The sequence below is a fragment of the Lepisosteus oculatus genome, chromosome 4 (genome assembly GCF_040954835.1).
Source record: "Lepisosteus oculatus isolate fLepOcu1 chromosome 4, fLepOcu1.hap2, whole genome shotgun sequence".
NCBI classification, from domain to species: Eukaryota; Metazoa; Chordata; class Actinopteri; order Semionotiformes; family Lepisosteidae; genus Lepisosteus; species Lepisosteus oculatus.
Window position 1 is genome coordinate 16,819,308 of NC_090699.1, and position 14,358 is coordinate 16,833,665.

The 14,358-nt window shown below is 42.4% G+C and overlaps 1 protein-coding gene across 1 annotated transcript in view; it reads right to left on the reverse strand.

Moving 5' to 3' along the window:
- Positions 1-742: 742 nt before the first annotated feature.
- The window catches only part of antxr1d (ANTXR cell adhesion molecule 1d), a 34,929-nt gene continuing 21,313 nt past the window's right edge, over positions 743-14,358 (reverse strand). The window contains exons 12-18 of the mRNA XM_015346255.2: positions 12,454-12,532; positions 11,783-11,878; positions 11,329-11,367; positions 10,055-10,153; positions 9,490-9,657; positions 8,484-8,564; positions 743-2,730 (exon numbers count right to left, since the gene is read on the reverse strand). Coding sequence (XP_015201741.2) covers positions 2,464-2,730; positions 8,484-8,564; positions 9,490-9,657; positions 10,055-10,153; positions 11,329-11,367; positions 11,783-11,878; positions 12,454-12,532 — 829 coding nt within the window. The 3' untranslated portion in view covers positions 743-2,463. The remainder of the gene's footprint in view (positions 2,731-8,483; positions 8,565-9,489; positions 9,658-10,054; positions 10,154-11,328; positions 11,368-11,782; positions 11,879-12,453; positions 12,533-14,358) is intronic.

Below are 14,358 nucleotides of genomic sequence, written 5' to 3' on the forward strand. Positions count from 1 at the left end.
TCTAATAATCCCTGCATGGTCTCACAGTTCTCAGGAGTATCGGGGTTTTTGGACCATTGCTATGAGGGAAATCTGCAATCGGATTTATTTTGATTGTAGAAAGGGTTATATAATGAAATGCAATGTCCAAAGCACAGCTGGCAGTAAAGCTGTCGTGCCAGAGCAGCTCTGCTCCCATGACAGCAGAGCCAAGCAGGAGGAAGAGGGAGGAGAAGAGGAAACTCTAGATTAAATATAGACTTCGAACCCACAGATACTGCAGGAGTGAGAAGGCAGAGATGATGATCGCCGTGGCTGCTGTGCGAAGGTGGCCACTGGGTCTCTTCTGTGCTTGCTTGAATCAGACCGGAAGGACAGTAGATATTCGAGACGAAAGGGAATATCCCTGCAGCAGCCATTCATGATTCTACTATATGGAAGTGAGAAGAAAGGTTGAGTACAACCCCACGCTTCTTCACAGGAGCTGCAATGTCTGCAATAATAATGAAGAGCCAGGACTTCTGCGCACTCTGCTTTTGAACATCCCCTCTTTCCTGTCACGGAGTGTCCAGAAAAGTCGAGAGTTATGGATCTTCATGCATCAGAGGGTGCGTGCTGCTTGCAAGGAGGCTGATGAAATGTAAGATTGGCAATGCAGATGCTGAAGGACTCTGAAGAATGCAAACATCTGTGCTGAGCGAGGACACGCGTCTTCACTCCCAAGACAGGAGCACATTTCTAAAAGACGGCACTCGAGGGAGGATTTTTTGTTGGAAGTTTATCTTTATTAGTACTGTGTAAAATCTTTTATTTCATGAAAACATGTTACGTACATCTTTCCACAATTCCTGAAGTACTGCTGTTAATACATGTAACATACTGTAGTAACTAAGAATTTCAGCATTCCAGTATCTTATGTTTAAGCTTTGTTGGAGTACAAAAGTTGTTTCCCTCCTATAAAAGCTTCTAGACAGTCATCCTGATGCATAAGAAATAAACACGGGTACAAAGAGCTACTTAATACATAGGTTTAATATAAATGCACCTGTAACTACGCCATCCTAATAGTTTAGTGGGATATTGCTCCAAAACCCATACGCTTGTAATACAAACTGACATCGTCACCTGTGAGAAAGCAGACTTTATATACAGTTTAGACATGGAAGAGTTGTATGCCTGTGTACCACGGAGAACAACGTTGGCAGAGAAGATATGCATGCAACCCCCTTTCTTCCTCATTCCATTTGTTTAACAGTGATGTAACAAATGAATACAACAACAACAACAACAAAAGATATTCTGTAATAATCAACGTAATAAAGTAACACGAAAATCTAGAAGGTACTGTGTAGTAAAGTAAATGAAAGTTAACTGAAATGTTGTCATCACATGCATAGTGTCCTGAGCCATCAGCAGACACCTTGTCAATTTCCAGTACCTACAGCTGGCCCCTGGGTAAATAAATTACAACTGCCCTGCAGTCTCCAAGTGTTTGTTGTAAGAGTTCTCGTAAAACCACATCAATTGTATTCAAATACAGGATGCTCGTGGATAGTAGAAAATAAGCTGCGCGAGACAGGGAAATTCAGCGCTGAAAGGGAGAGGATCTTTCTAACGGGACCAGTATATCTCCTGCCGCACTTGGAAAGCGGATTCATTTTCAGCTGGAACAGTAAAAAAAACCAACGGACCTTTTAATTCATTTATGACCTTCCAGTTCCTTAAAAAAAAAAAACACTTTAAAAAATATCTCTCGGCATCATCTCCGTTCACATTAAACAGTTTCTTTTTTTGTCATCACAACTGAAGACACTTCTACAGCACGAAAAAACAGCCAACCCTTTTCCTGCATTTCAGAAAACTGCTTTCCATTCCCATCCTATACATACAAGAGCCTCATATCGTGGCAGCCTAAATGTGACTTGTGAGTGTGAGTTCTGCACCCTTCCGGCGTACCTTAAGTCACAAAGCTAAAAAGCAAAAGGGAAATAAGCAATAAGCAAGTAATTGCTTGATAATAAGAGGGTTGGCAGTTATCAGACGTCATCAAACCAGTAGAAGCAAGGGGCGATCGAGTAGCTTACAAATGAAATCAGATCGTGGACCCAAAATATTCGACTTTTTTTAAATCAGAAATATGACAGTAACCTACTTTAACCTGGTGGTAAGGCACAGAGGTTAGTACACTGTGAGTTTAGCTTTTAACAAATCAGTGTGAACAATAGAAAAGTCAACCCTAATGTATCTGTACATCTCAGGAACATTCTTCTGAATTCTGGACGTTTACATTTTTCTTTTTTTTGTCTGGGATGCTCAGTAGTTGATCTTAGATGTTTTAAGACGGTACTATATTTTTTTTTTTGCTGTCCAGCAACAAACCTCATACCTCTTCAGTGAACCCCAGCTTCAATAAATACTATATGTTCAGGCCAGAGCAGAGGCTGCGGAAGCAGGCGCTCAGTGTAGCGGGGACTCCTGCCGCTCTCAGGGTCGGTGGTCGGGGCAGGGAGGGGGCCGCGACGGCGGTGGCCCGGGCGGCCCGGGCGGAGCGCGGGCAGGCGGGGGCCCGGGGGGCGGCCGGCTGAGGGACGTTCCCCGGGAGGGCGGGGCGCTCTGGGGCGGAGACGCGGGGCTGGCGATCAGGGGCACGTGGTCCTGCGGCGGGCGGTCGGGGCTGGGAGTGCGCGGAGGAGCGCGGGGAGGGGCGCGGTTCGCTTCTTCTTTCACCCGGGTGAAGTTAATGCAGCGCCCCTGTGCGGGAGGAAGAACAGGCAGAGCCCAGCGTGAGGAGTCAGGAAGGGAGCAAGCGGCACATTCGGGAAGAAATAACCAGTGAAATGAATAAACCGTAAAAAAAACAACAAGATGGGGCAGTATTGGGCAAAATCTGAAATGAGAATGATCGAACTGTAACCGATAGTTTCTTGCCCGCGGTTTGTTCTGCTGGTATCATGCATGTTTGTTCCTTTTCACCACGGTCTTCTTGGCTACACATCCTTAAGTTTTTCATAGGTTCCCTAATCATTTACTACCAAGTTATACAATTCTCTATAAAAAGAAAATCACATGGTGCATACAAGTATATAATATAACCCCAGTTCTCACAAGCTCTGTTGCAGCAGCACTGTGGAAATGTAGTCCTCACTGACAAGTGCCCTCTCTGATTTTCTTGGTCCACTATAGCGAGTGTGTTTTTCATCAGGCCAGCTCTTTGATCAAATTCTGTTTTGATCACAGCATGAAATATCAAAACACAACCAATTGTGTCCTTATATTTAAACCAGGAAAGTCTGTGAACAACCTACTGGCACTTATTCCGAGCATTCATTGAGAAAGTGGGAGGTGATAACTTGATATCCCTACCAACAATAACCTAATGATATACAGAACAGGGGAGAAATGTAGATTAAAAGAAAAGACAAAAAATGTAAGATGATTAATTTCAGACACAATTTCATGGAGTCATCAAGGTTTCGCCACTGGTTTCTAAACATGTTGACTACAGCAAAAAGCACAGCAACACTTAATGTATATCCAGCCCGTTTTGGTACACAATCAAGTAAGAACCCCTAAATCCTTCTGAATTACTTTCACATGAGTTACAATGAGAGGGGCCGTCAGTGTGTTGCCAGTTTCTGCCACGCTGTTTGATCACTTGTCAGACAAACAGATGGAGAGTTTAAAGGCCATGAGCCATATTGTGACAGAAGAGATTCCCTTCTTTGTTGGGTGTGCTTTTAGCTCTGGATTAAGGGTAGAAAAGGAATGGCCTAGTTTTTTTAAATACAAAGAAAAGCCTTCTGTCCCAGAAGAGGGCATGCTAAAAAAAACCCCCACAATACTTGACATATATAATACAATGCATATATCTATATTGTAGCGTAACATTCTGTGGCAAGCGCAAAATAATTCAACTCTGCAGATCTAGAAGAACAGCCAGAAAGTGCCCAATCGAACGTACAATTTGTGATTGGTGGTGATGTCTGGAGGAACGAAATGCATTAATGTCACATCCTGTGAATCGCTCTGTCCTGCTACCTCCTGTAAAAGACATTCTACTCTGCCTCCGTCCGCAGTCGGCTTCCCTCTAAATGCCTGGCTGTGTTTCAGTTAGGCTGGGTAAGGAGGGCAGCGCCGCTTGAAATAAATGTTTCTCCTGCGGTTTCTGTCCTACGAAGAGCAGTAACCCGTTTTCACGGCCGTCGCCGCGCTGCTAGAGAAATCCCGACAGGCTAACGAAGACTGACAGTCGTAACGCTGCCCATGCACCTCCACTGCCATGTTGTGCTCCCGCTGTGTGGCATGCATTTAATCTTTAAAGCACCGTGTCAGAGTCGCATCGGTTCAGCCGCAGTGAGTGATCTAAACCGCGGCCACGGTCTCTCCCCCCGTCTCCAGTCGGAAGGCCAGCCTGTCCGTGCAAGCGAAGGGGAAGAGGCAAGCTTCCTGAGCTCTGGGGCTCCAGCTGACTGCCTGGCCGGGACCAGAGAGGGTGGCTGAAGCACCATATGGAAAGAGCTCCCCCCCCATCTCCTCCCGCATCTGCACAGTATTCATGAGGCTCCCCTCTCAGTCCGGCCATATGTTCGCTCTTGTGCGGGGCTGTTGCTGTGCTGCTCACCAAATTGTCCTTTTCGCTGCGCACGAGCACTGAAACGGACGGGCTTGCCCCCAGCCTGACTCCACCGAATCAATCAGGGCCCCCCTCGCCTCCCTCACAATGGTCCCTCACAATAACACGCCGGCCTCTGGTTGTAAATGGCCTCATGTCACGTTAGGGGGGCTCTCTGTTTAATAAGGTATTAAAACAGACCACCAAGTATCTGCTTTCTGGGCCACCCCCCCTTAGTGAAACCTCAGAAGAAAGCCACGTAGGATATCAATGGAAAGACCTGGAGAAGCATTCCTCTCTCCTTGACATGTAAATTCAGGGAAATAAAAAGTTCCCCTGGTAACTGGATTCAGTCTCTTGGAAAACGATGTCTCACATTTTAGCCTGTGTCAGGAATAAAACAAACCAAGATAAAACGCACACAAAAACTCTTGAAATTGTCTTTGCGATTTCTTTTCTGCGGGGAATGTATCAATTGGCCAGTAGGGACCATTGAAGCTGAGCACTTTGACCACAGTTCCTTTGGCAGAGGATAGACAAAAGAAGGACAAAGACAGGCTTCAAGTGGGCCTCTTATTCAGTCAGTAATTACAGCAACAACTGGACAATAAAACTAACTCCTCACAGAAGCAGCAGCGCAGTGTCTTTGATGTGGCCTTTTGGTAAAGGATTTGACCCAAACGTTCCTTCAGTATATCCACATCGTTCTACACGGTGCCAGGAAATTGTGATTGCAGTTGTTTTAACATGGGAGCAGGCAACAGGACACTTGACATTTTAAAAAGCCAAATGTCGGCAAACGGAAAACAATTCAAATGTACATGGATATAATTGCTGATAAAAATTAATAATAAATCTGTTAATACAAAACTTCCGCTTTCTGGAGTACGTCTCTGTCCATATATTGTTGACAAATAGCATGTTAGAAAACAGTGATTATTGTACTTAATCCATCCACCTTTCTTCTAACTGTTTAATGCAATACAGGGCTGTAGGGGAGCCAGAGCCTATCCCAGCAAGCAACGGGCACAAGACAGGATGCACCCTGGATAAGACATCTGTCCATTATGGGACAGACACACTCACACCAAAGGGACAGTTTTCCCAGAAGCAGGTAGCAGCAGCCCAGGAAATGAACCCAGGACCGCAGCACTGCAAGGCTGCCATGGCAACCACTGCACCATTGGTCCATTGCGCCACCTCTGTGGTATTTTATAAAAAAGCAAAATAATCATTTTTGAGTCTGAGGGCCAGTGCTGAAGTCAGCTATGAAAACAAACACATTTCGTAACAGGTTTAACTCTTTGTCGGACAGAAAATTTCCACACAAACTCTCTGCAGCTACTGAAATGACAAAAACATCTTTAAGATACACCTGGAAGGTTTAATTGCTCTCCTGTCTCCCATATAACACGCAGATCTTTCCAAACCCAAACAAAGCAGCTGTAGAGAGCTCTTCCCCAGCCACGCAGGGTGTGTACTTTTTTTTCTAAACCAGGGTTTGAGAGAAGAGAGGAGAGGGGAGTCTCTTAGAGACACATGAACATGCCACTGTGTCTCAGGGTCAAGATGACATTGAGCAGCAAACTGAAATCCATTACTTCAAGCTGCAGGTGGGCTGAGAAAATAGCACTCTGTAGACACACTGAGGACTTTAACAGGCTGTTTTCCAGTACAAAACCAGTGTTCCCTTACATTTTGCAATTTAATGAGAGTTGGACATTAAAGTGAATTTAGTTACAGAGCTTTTGCCTTTTTACACAGAAGCACTATTTAAAAAAATGCCATTATTAAATATGGATTAATTCTGACTACTTTGCTTGTAATTGAAAGGAAGTTATTTCCCTGCATATAGCAACACAGGACACTCAAACCAAGCTTGAGTGAATGGTACTATTCAGTGCCTCATTACCATGACTAACTCCTTGGTGATAGAATAATGCTTCATAGCAGACACATTGTTTGCACTGTTGTTCTGCTGAACCACTGCAAAGCCACAATGTGGAGAAGCCACTACAGCACAGCACATGGAACTGAAAAGCTTCCTCCAAGCACAATGTGTAGTATTTTTTAAAGATCATATAATCCTTAAGCAGAAATATTACAGGTTTTTCATGAAAGCATTCACACATTTTTTTTTCATTTTGAAACTTGATAGGCCTTTTTCCTGCAAAAGCTAACACAATAAGACTTGAGTTCTAAAAGAAAAGCTTCTTCTCAAATAAAATGTTTTAATTTTAAGCTTATTAATGTACTTGTTCACTAAAAATGACTTTTTATTTTTCTCCTAATTCTGAAATTAAACAAGTATTTTCATGAAAGAAACAACAATTTGGATAGGATAGGACCTTTGCCTGTTTTCAATTTAAATGTATATTATTCCTACTGTTTAATTAGAAATCTATATTTATAGTTTTACATTTTCAATTCTTGTCTCAAATAAAGAATGGTTACAAAAGCTTACATTGTATTTTTTAATTAGGCTGATTTTAACTACTAAGATGTAAAGCAGACAAAACAAAAAAGACAGACTTTTCCACTGTGGGGTAAAAGATATTTTACTGCAGCATTATGTGCTTTGAAAAAAACTATTCAAGACAGATAACGTTATTCAAAACATAGTCACAAAGGGAGTGGAATCACATTGCAATACTCTTCTGCTTGGGTTCAGATAAACAATATACTGTGAACTGGTCTGGCCTGGTTCACAGACACAATGCAGCTGCTGACCACTTCAGCCACAGCATTCTTAAGCAGCATTTCAACAAACCAAATACTCCCTTCTTCATTTTAACCCTCACACTATTGCAAGACCAAAACTTTCCCTTTGATCCAACCCTAACCCAATTTCTCTAATCCTACCTCCAACTTCGAACCTATCTGTTATCCCACCTCCAACTCTTGCACTAGCCTTAACCTTTGCCTCACCATTATCCTGACCCTAACCCTAACCTCAAAATACAACACTAAACTTTGACCTAAATCTATACAGAACACAATCTCCAGTCTTAACCTACACCCTCACCATCCTTCCACAACCTAACCTAAGCTTTACCCTGCCATTGACCTACCCTAATGCAGCCCTAACCCTAATTCTTGCTCTAATACCTACCCTGATACTGGCAACAAGTCCATTTTGTGATACAAAATTTAAAAAGAAGAAGTGTCTCTTTTTTAAAAAACATCTTTGAATAGAGGAGTCTAAGGGTCTCTGCCAAGAAGGTCTGACTTAAATCCTACAATAGCCCTTTCTTTAAACATAACCCATGATTCACTCTTAATACTAACCCTAAACCTAGCTTCAACTCAAACATTGCCATTACTCTAACACAAAGCTTAACTCCAGTCATAACCCTAAATTTAGTTTAAGCTGTAATTGCAAATCCAAAACCATGTGTAACAGTAACACGTACCCTTACTCCTGCTCAGACTTTATCTTCAACCTGAAAACACGGTGCATGTGTTTTAATCAAGGAGTCAAATCGCACTGAGATTTAGTTCAGGTTCTACACCTGCTGATCCGATGATTTTGAAGAAGAGATGTAATCTGAACCAGTTCACGCCAGCCCCTTCTGAGACCATTGCTGTCTCAGCAGTGACGAGCATGAAAATGGTTTGAAAAAAAAATGGTTTGAAATTGATCACTAAAATGAAATACTACAAAATTCCAATAATATAAAAATGTATTTCTGACCTGCAGATAACTTTTCCTTAACATCTGATTATATTACTAACAGTAATGTCCCTCTTACTCCACAGTAAGTGAGTTTTGCTTTTCAAGAAAAAATAGTTCAGCCATCTAGGAATTTGGTCAGTTTATATTCTGCCAAAAAGACAGCAGACTTTGACATATTAATTGATTGTAATAAAACATTACATTCGATGTACATACCTGATCCCCAGGCTGGGGCCTCATGAGGGACACCTGATCGTAGCCTCGACGAAACAGCGCCCACAGAGCGTCCAGTTTACCCTGCGAAACACAACAGGAGACCCGTCAACCCCAAACACAGCAGCTTCAGGGAGCATCCTGCTCTTTGCACTGCAGGTGAACTCAGAGTCTGTCACCTGGATGTGTGTGAGAGAGTGTGTATTACCTGGATGTGTGTGAGAGAGTGTGTGTTACCTAGATGTGTCTGTTTTAAGAGTGTGTTACCTGGATGGGTGTGTGTGAGAGAGTGTGTTACTTCGATGTGTGTGTGTGAGAGAGAGTGTGTGTTACCTGGATGGGTGTGTGTGAGAGAGTGTGTGTGTTACCTGGATGTGTGAGAGAGTGTGTGTGTTACCTGGATGAGTGTGTGTGTTACCTGGATGGGTGTGTGTGAGAGAACGTGTGTGTTACCTGGATGGGTGTGTGTGAGAGAACGTGTGTGTTACCTGGATGGGTGCGTGTGAGAGAGTGTGTGTGTTACCTGGATGGGTGTGTGTGAGAGAACGTGTGTGTTACCTGGATGGGTGCGTGTGAGAGAGTGTGTGTGTTACCTGGATGGGTGTGAGAGGACGTGTGTGTTACCTGGATGGGTGTGTGTGAGAGAACGTGTGTGTTACCTGGATGGGTGCGTGTGAGAGAGTGTGTGTGTTACCTGGATGGGTGTGTGTGAGAGAGTGTGTGTGTTACCTGGATGGGTGTGTGTGAGAGAACATGTGTGTTACCTGGATGGGTGTGTGTGAGAGAACATGTGTGTTACCTGGATGGGTGTGTGTGAGAGAGTGTGTGTGTTACCTGGATGGGTGTGTGTGAGAGAACGTGTGTGTTACCTGGATGGGTGTGTGTGAGAGAACATGTGTGTTACCTGGATGGGTGTGTGTGAGAGAGTGTGTGTGTTACCTGGATGGGTGTGTGTGAGAGAACGTGTGTGTTACCTGGATGGGTGTGTGTGAGAGAACATGTGTGTTACCTGGATGGGTGTGTACCACTTTCTCTGCTGTGGCTGCCTCCTGCTGCCCTGTTTCCTGGGTCTGGGCTCATACGGTTCAAACTCTTGCTCTGGCATTTTGATGACGGCATTTTTGGGTTTTTCTAGTTTCGCTCCTTCTTCTGTAGACCCTTTCCCTCCCCAGCGAACCTGAAATTTGCATACACGCTTGAAACTTGAGCTACAACCTGTGCTTGAGACCAGCTCATAAAAATGATATGAGCTTTAAAAACAGTCATCAGATTCTGGAACCTACTTCAAAGGCATTCCTGCCATGTGTGCTGCAATGATGGAAAAAAAAAAACTCTCAAAGCCATTTACAGTATAAGCTTGTTTACGATGAAAGAAATCATTAATCTTGTAGTAAAGGTTCTTGTTCTGAGCACTAATTAGACATAAGCTTTACACTAGAGTTCAAGCCAGAGGCAAGAGACAACAGGGTCAGCACTGTGTTTCCTTTAACGTGATCTCTGCCATACAAACAACAGAGCACACCAAGGAACCTTACTGTTCTCGCACAGCTCTATAAACTCCAAATACCACTTGCCTCCATTCTTTTTATTCCCCCGACACCTCGCCCTCCATAGTACGACGCGTCAACAGTGGGCCACTTCTTCTTAGGCATCCCGTCCTCATCGTCTGACTCCTGAGCACAGACCAAGCAGCTCTCATCAGAACTCAAAGAAAATGAACGTCAGGCCTCAGCTCCAAGACTCAGGGCCCTGGAGTTCTTTCCATTATCAGCACGTTTGCAAGGATCTGGATTGTCTTCAACTATTTCAGACTTACCATTAAAATGATGCCAAATCTATGACTTCCCAAGAAGCAAGAATAAGTCAATGTGACTGACAAATAACTTAACACCAATGTGCTCCTTCCCTGGGATGTTTCTAAAAACAAACATACTAACATTTTGAAAGGAACATTTGAGTATAACTACTGCATTTTAAAGCAGGCCTGCGGTTATTCGTCTAAAGATAAGGCTTGATATTTCAGAATCCATTGGACCTTCTAAATTATGAAGCCAAACTTAAAAATATCTGGCCAGTAACCAACATGACAAATTTCTAAATCTGTACATCATGGTTTGTCATTTAAATTAAAAATTCTAGAGAAGCCGATATATGCACTCAGGCCTTAGTGTCAAAGGAGTTTGGCTCAAATCCTCAAAACACAGACGTACAGTGGAAAAGAAATTCAACAGACACTACAGCTGTTAGCAGCTACCCTCTGGGAATGAACAAGAAGTCCATTATATTTTCCTGCTCTTTTCAAAATGCGTTGACTTCTATTAACAGACAGTTAATCCCTTCAGTGGCAGATCCAGCGCAATTAATGCTTCTTTCTCTCCACCAGCTTTTCTGCACAAAGCTTATCTACTCCACTCATGCTTTTTTCTAAAAAAATAAATGCATTTCATCATTTAAAATTCATAACTGTACAGTATGTATGACACTTGCAAAACTCAGCTGGTTTAAAAGGGAAAAAAACCTGAACTGTTTCCTTAACTGATACAGTATATTGATAAAAACGGTTATTTTTTTAAATTGGTTACAATCCCCTGGGACATACATGCGAGCCTGTTACAGAAGGTGACATCACCCCCCCTGGAACCTGGACAGCACTGACGTGGGCCATCTGGGAAGTGGCGCTGTGTGTTTCTGAGGCTGAAGCTGCCCTCGGGCGGCCCTGATTGAATCTCAGCATGGAGAGGTGCTGCACTCGTCACAGACGGTATGCTACAGTAGGCCTTGTGTATCTATACTTGCTGTATAGCTGTAGTCAGGACCTGGTGAGATCAGAGGAGGATGGCTAACTTACCGGCTCAGGAGGAGGGGGTGGAGGCGGCTCTTTGATCACCTGTAACACAAGGCAGTGTAAGACGTTAAACTCACTGTAGCTGGGACATATCAGCACGCAATCAAAATCCACTTATTTTGAATGCTGTGGCAACAGAAATCAAAGTGTGCATTACTGCAATAGATCTGTGGAGAAATATGATAGGATCAAACTTCTCGGATCAACTCTATCGTCTGGTGCTGCACCCAAAAGCTGAGGTATGAAAACGTATCCTGGCATTTAAACTTTAAGAGCATACAGAATACCACACAGTCAACAACACAAGCTACACACGACTGCTGCGTGTTTGCCTCCTTACTTTGAGAAGGTAAATGATGTCTCTGAACTTCTGTTAAGGATGTCTTCCCTTCTAGCTATTTCAAGCCATTAGGGTTCAGCGTAGATAAGACTAAAATGACAAAGCAATGAAACTCACCACAGTGCAACACAGAGGCCAGAACCACCACATCAGTAAAAGTGCCAATAACAAGAACAGGACCAGAAGAGTGATCAAAAGAATTGTTCCGTCAAACTGCAGAGAGGATAAAACAAAACCACAGTCTTGAATCTTAGCGCACGTAGATGAGCAACAAACACAGTTGTGAATTTTTGTAAAAGCAGTAAGAAGATTGCTGTGTGAAAAGCACATGCAGTAACATATCCCCTGATACTGACTGGCAGAGCCGCTTGGCAGCTTTGGATATAAAGTACCTTCAAACCACCACAGCCAGGGGATTAAAATGGCTGCAGAGCGAGGGGTCTGAGGAAACTTACTCAAGAAAATGGAAACCCTCTGAGCAAACCAAGAGAGGAGGAAGAGCAGGAGGAGGAGATGGAGTCTGTACAGGAAACGAAAAGAGCAGGAAAGCAAGAAATCTTTCAGTATCGAACTGAACTCAGAGGACAGTGAAAGTGAAAGTACAAAGAATACTAGAAAGAGGAGATGGCCTTTCACTCCTGAGGAAAGACCGTATTACACATTCATTTGGGGGATAGGTAATTAAGTATATTTAGGCATGCAAAGGTTGCTCAGTGAACTGATCGACATGCTGAGTCAGCTCAGAATTAGAAAGAGATCTGGAGCTGAGGCTGACGTCTTTTACTTACACATTCTGTGCTGGTAATGTGGACAGAGCTGGTGATGAAGGTCAAGCCCTCATTCATGCTGACCTGCAGATAAACAACTCTGAAAGAGAAGCACAGTTTTGAAATTAAATTATTCACTGGCTAATTTTGTCACGTTTCAAAGAGCTTCTCTTTAATCTGCGTCTGCACATCACTTAAGTGTGTGTTTTCCATGTGCAAGAACTGAATACATCAACCTTACAGCATTAGCTGAATGGAAGCAAAAATTAATAAAACTGTCAGATGAATAAAGAGATGGAGAACAGAAAAGATCCCAACAAATTCTCTCTGACAGCTGCTGCAGGGCAACACACAATATGATTGTTTAAGCATGAAAGATATTTGCTTTATGGTACCAAACCATCTGAAAACATCTCTGTGGTGGAAATTATTTATCCCAGCATCTTTTAGAGCATGTGCACACATTTAAGTCTCCTCTGCTTGGCATCCAAAAATAGCAAAGTCTTTCCTGTACTAGTACTAGTTTCAACTTGCCCTTTTAATGAGAAACTACAGACTGTCAAAACCTTTTATCAGAATAATTATACATCTAAGAATTTTCTAGAACTCGGGTCAAATGAACTGCTAACATAATAAACTGACAAAATATAGACTACTCATAAGGTAATCAATAATTTCAAGCAAAACAGTGTTATGCTGCAAGAGCCACAGAAAAAACAACACAGGAAGGATTGTAAAGGAAAAAAGACCACTCAGCTCAACCTGCTTGTTTGGTAGCTTGGTAGCTAATTTGAGTCTAAAATTTCATTTCAAGATCCCGGAGTTTGGGCTTCAATCGCCCAGGTCAGAAACCTGTTTCAGACATACACAACCCTTTCCATCTGTGTACCACACCAATTCGCCTTTAGGTTTCATTTTTTGTAACCTCATGTCCTTGTTTCACTGCCGAGTGCAAAATAGTTTCTTTAGGCTGAACCTGTCTGTTAATCTTAGGATATTATTTATTTGCATAAAATCTCAGTAACCTAGTCCACATACGATAATCTCATGAGATCAGGAAGCATTCTTCTTTGAACTCTTTCTAAGACTAAACTAAATATGATTTTTTTACACAAATATCTTGAAACTATATCTGACTTGCCTGTCACTGCACTCCTGGAAAACTTGGTAAATAAAAAATGTGAAATTGCAAGTTGCGGATATAATTTTGAGATCCTAAAGATATGTTATCAGCAAGTAAACTTCATTTCAGAATCTACATAGTTTAGAACAAACACTGCAAACAAGAGTAATGTACATATAAAATATACATATCAAGTTCTAGTATAATGACATTAATTAAAGAAATTTCAGAACCAAGGTTTCTGAGGAACATTTTTTTTACTAGGCACTTAACTAGAAAAGCAGTAAATCGTTTTGATTTCACAACATAATTTAGGGAGAAAACTCAAAGGTAAATTGGGTACAATTTGTCATCAGAGCATGGCATGTGAAAAAGATTACAAAAAGGTATTTTACTCTTTTGGTCTAACCATGGACCTTTGTACAGCGTGAGAAGAGCTGTGTCAGAGGAACATCAGAACAAGAGCAGCTGAACAGGAGGACAGATTAAGCCACTGCAGCCATTAGTATTATACTAGAGCAGGAGAATCAGGCAGTGATACTGTTTCACGAGACTAGATAATTTCCGAAAGTTCTTAGAGAAACACTAATAAAATGTAAATTGGAGAAGGACTTTTGTAATGTCGTAAAGGTCATGGGAAAAAATAACAATAAAGCTGGAGATCTTCTTGTTCTCTCTTGAGAAAAGATGTATAAGTGGATATTGTTCCAAGGCGGCAGGAGAGGTGTGATCTTCTAGGACTGGGACGACAAGGGAAGGCAAGTGTTTCTGTTCCATAACTCACTCTCAGTCAGCAAAAAGCA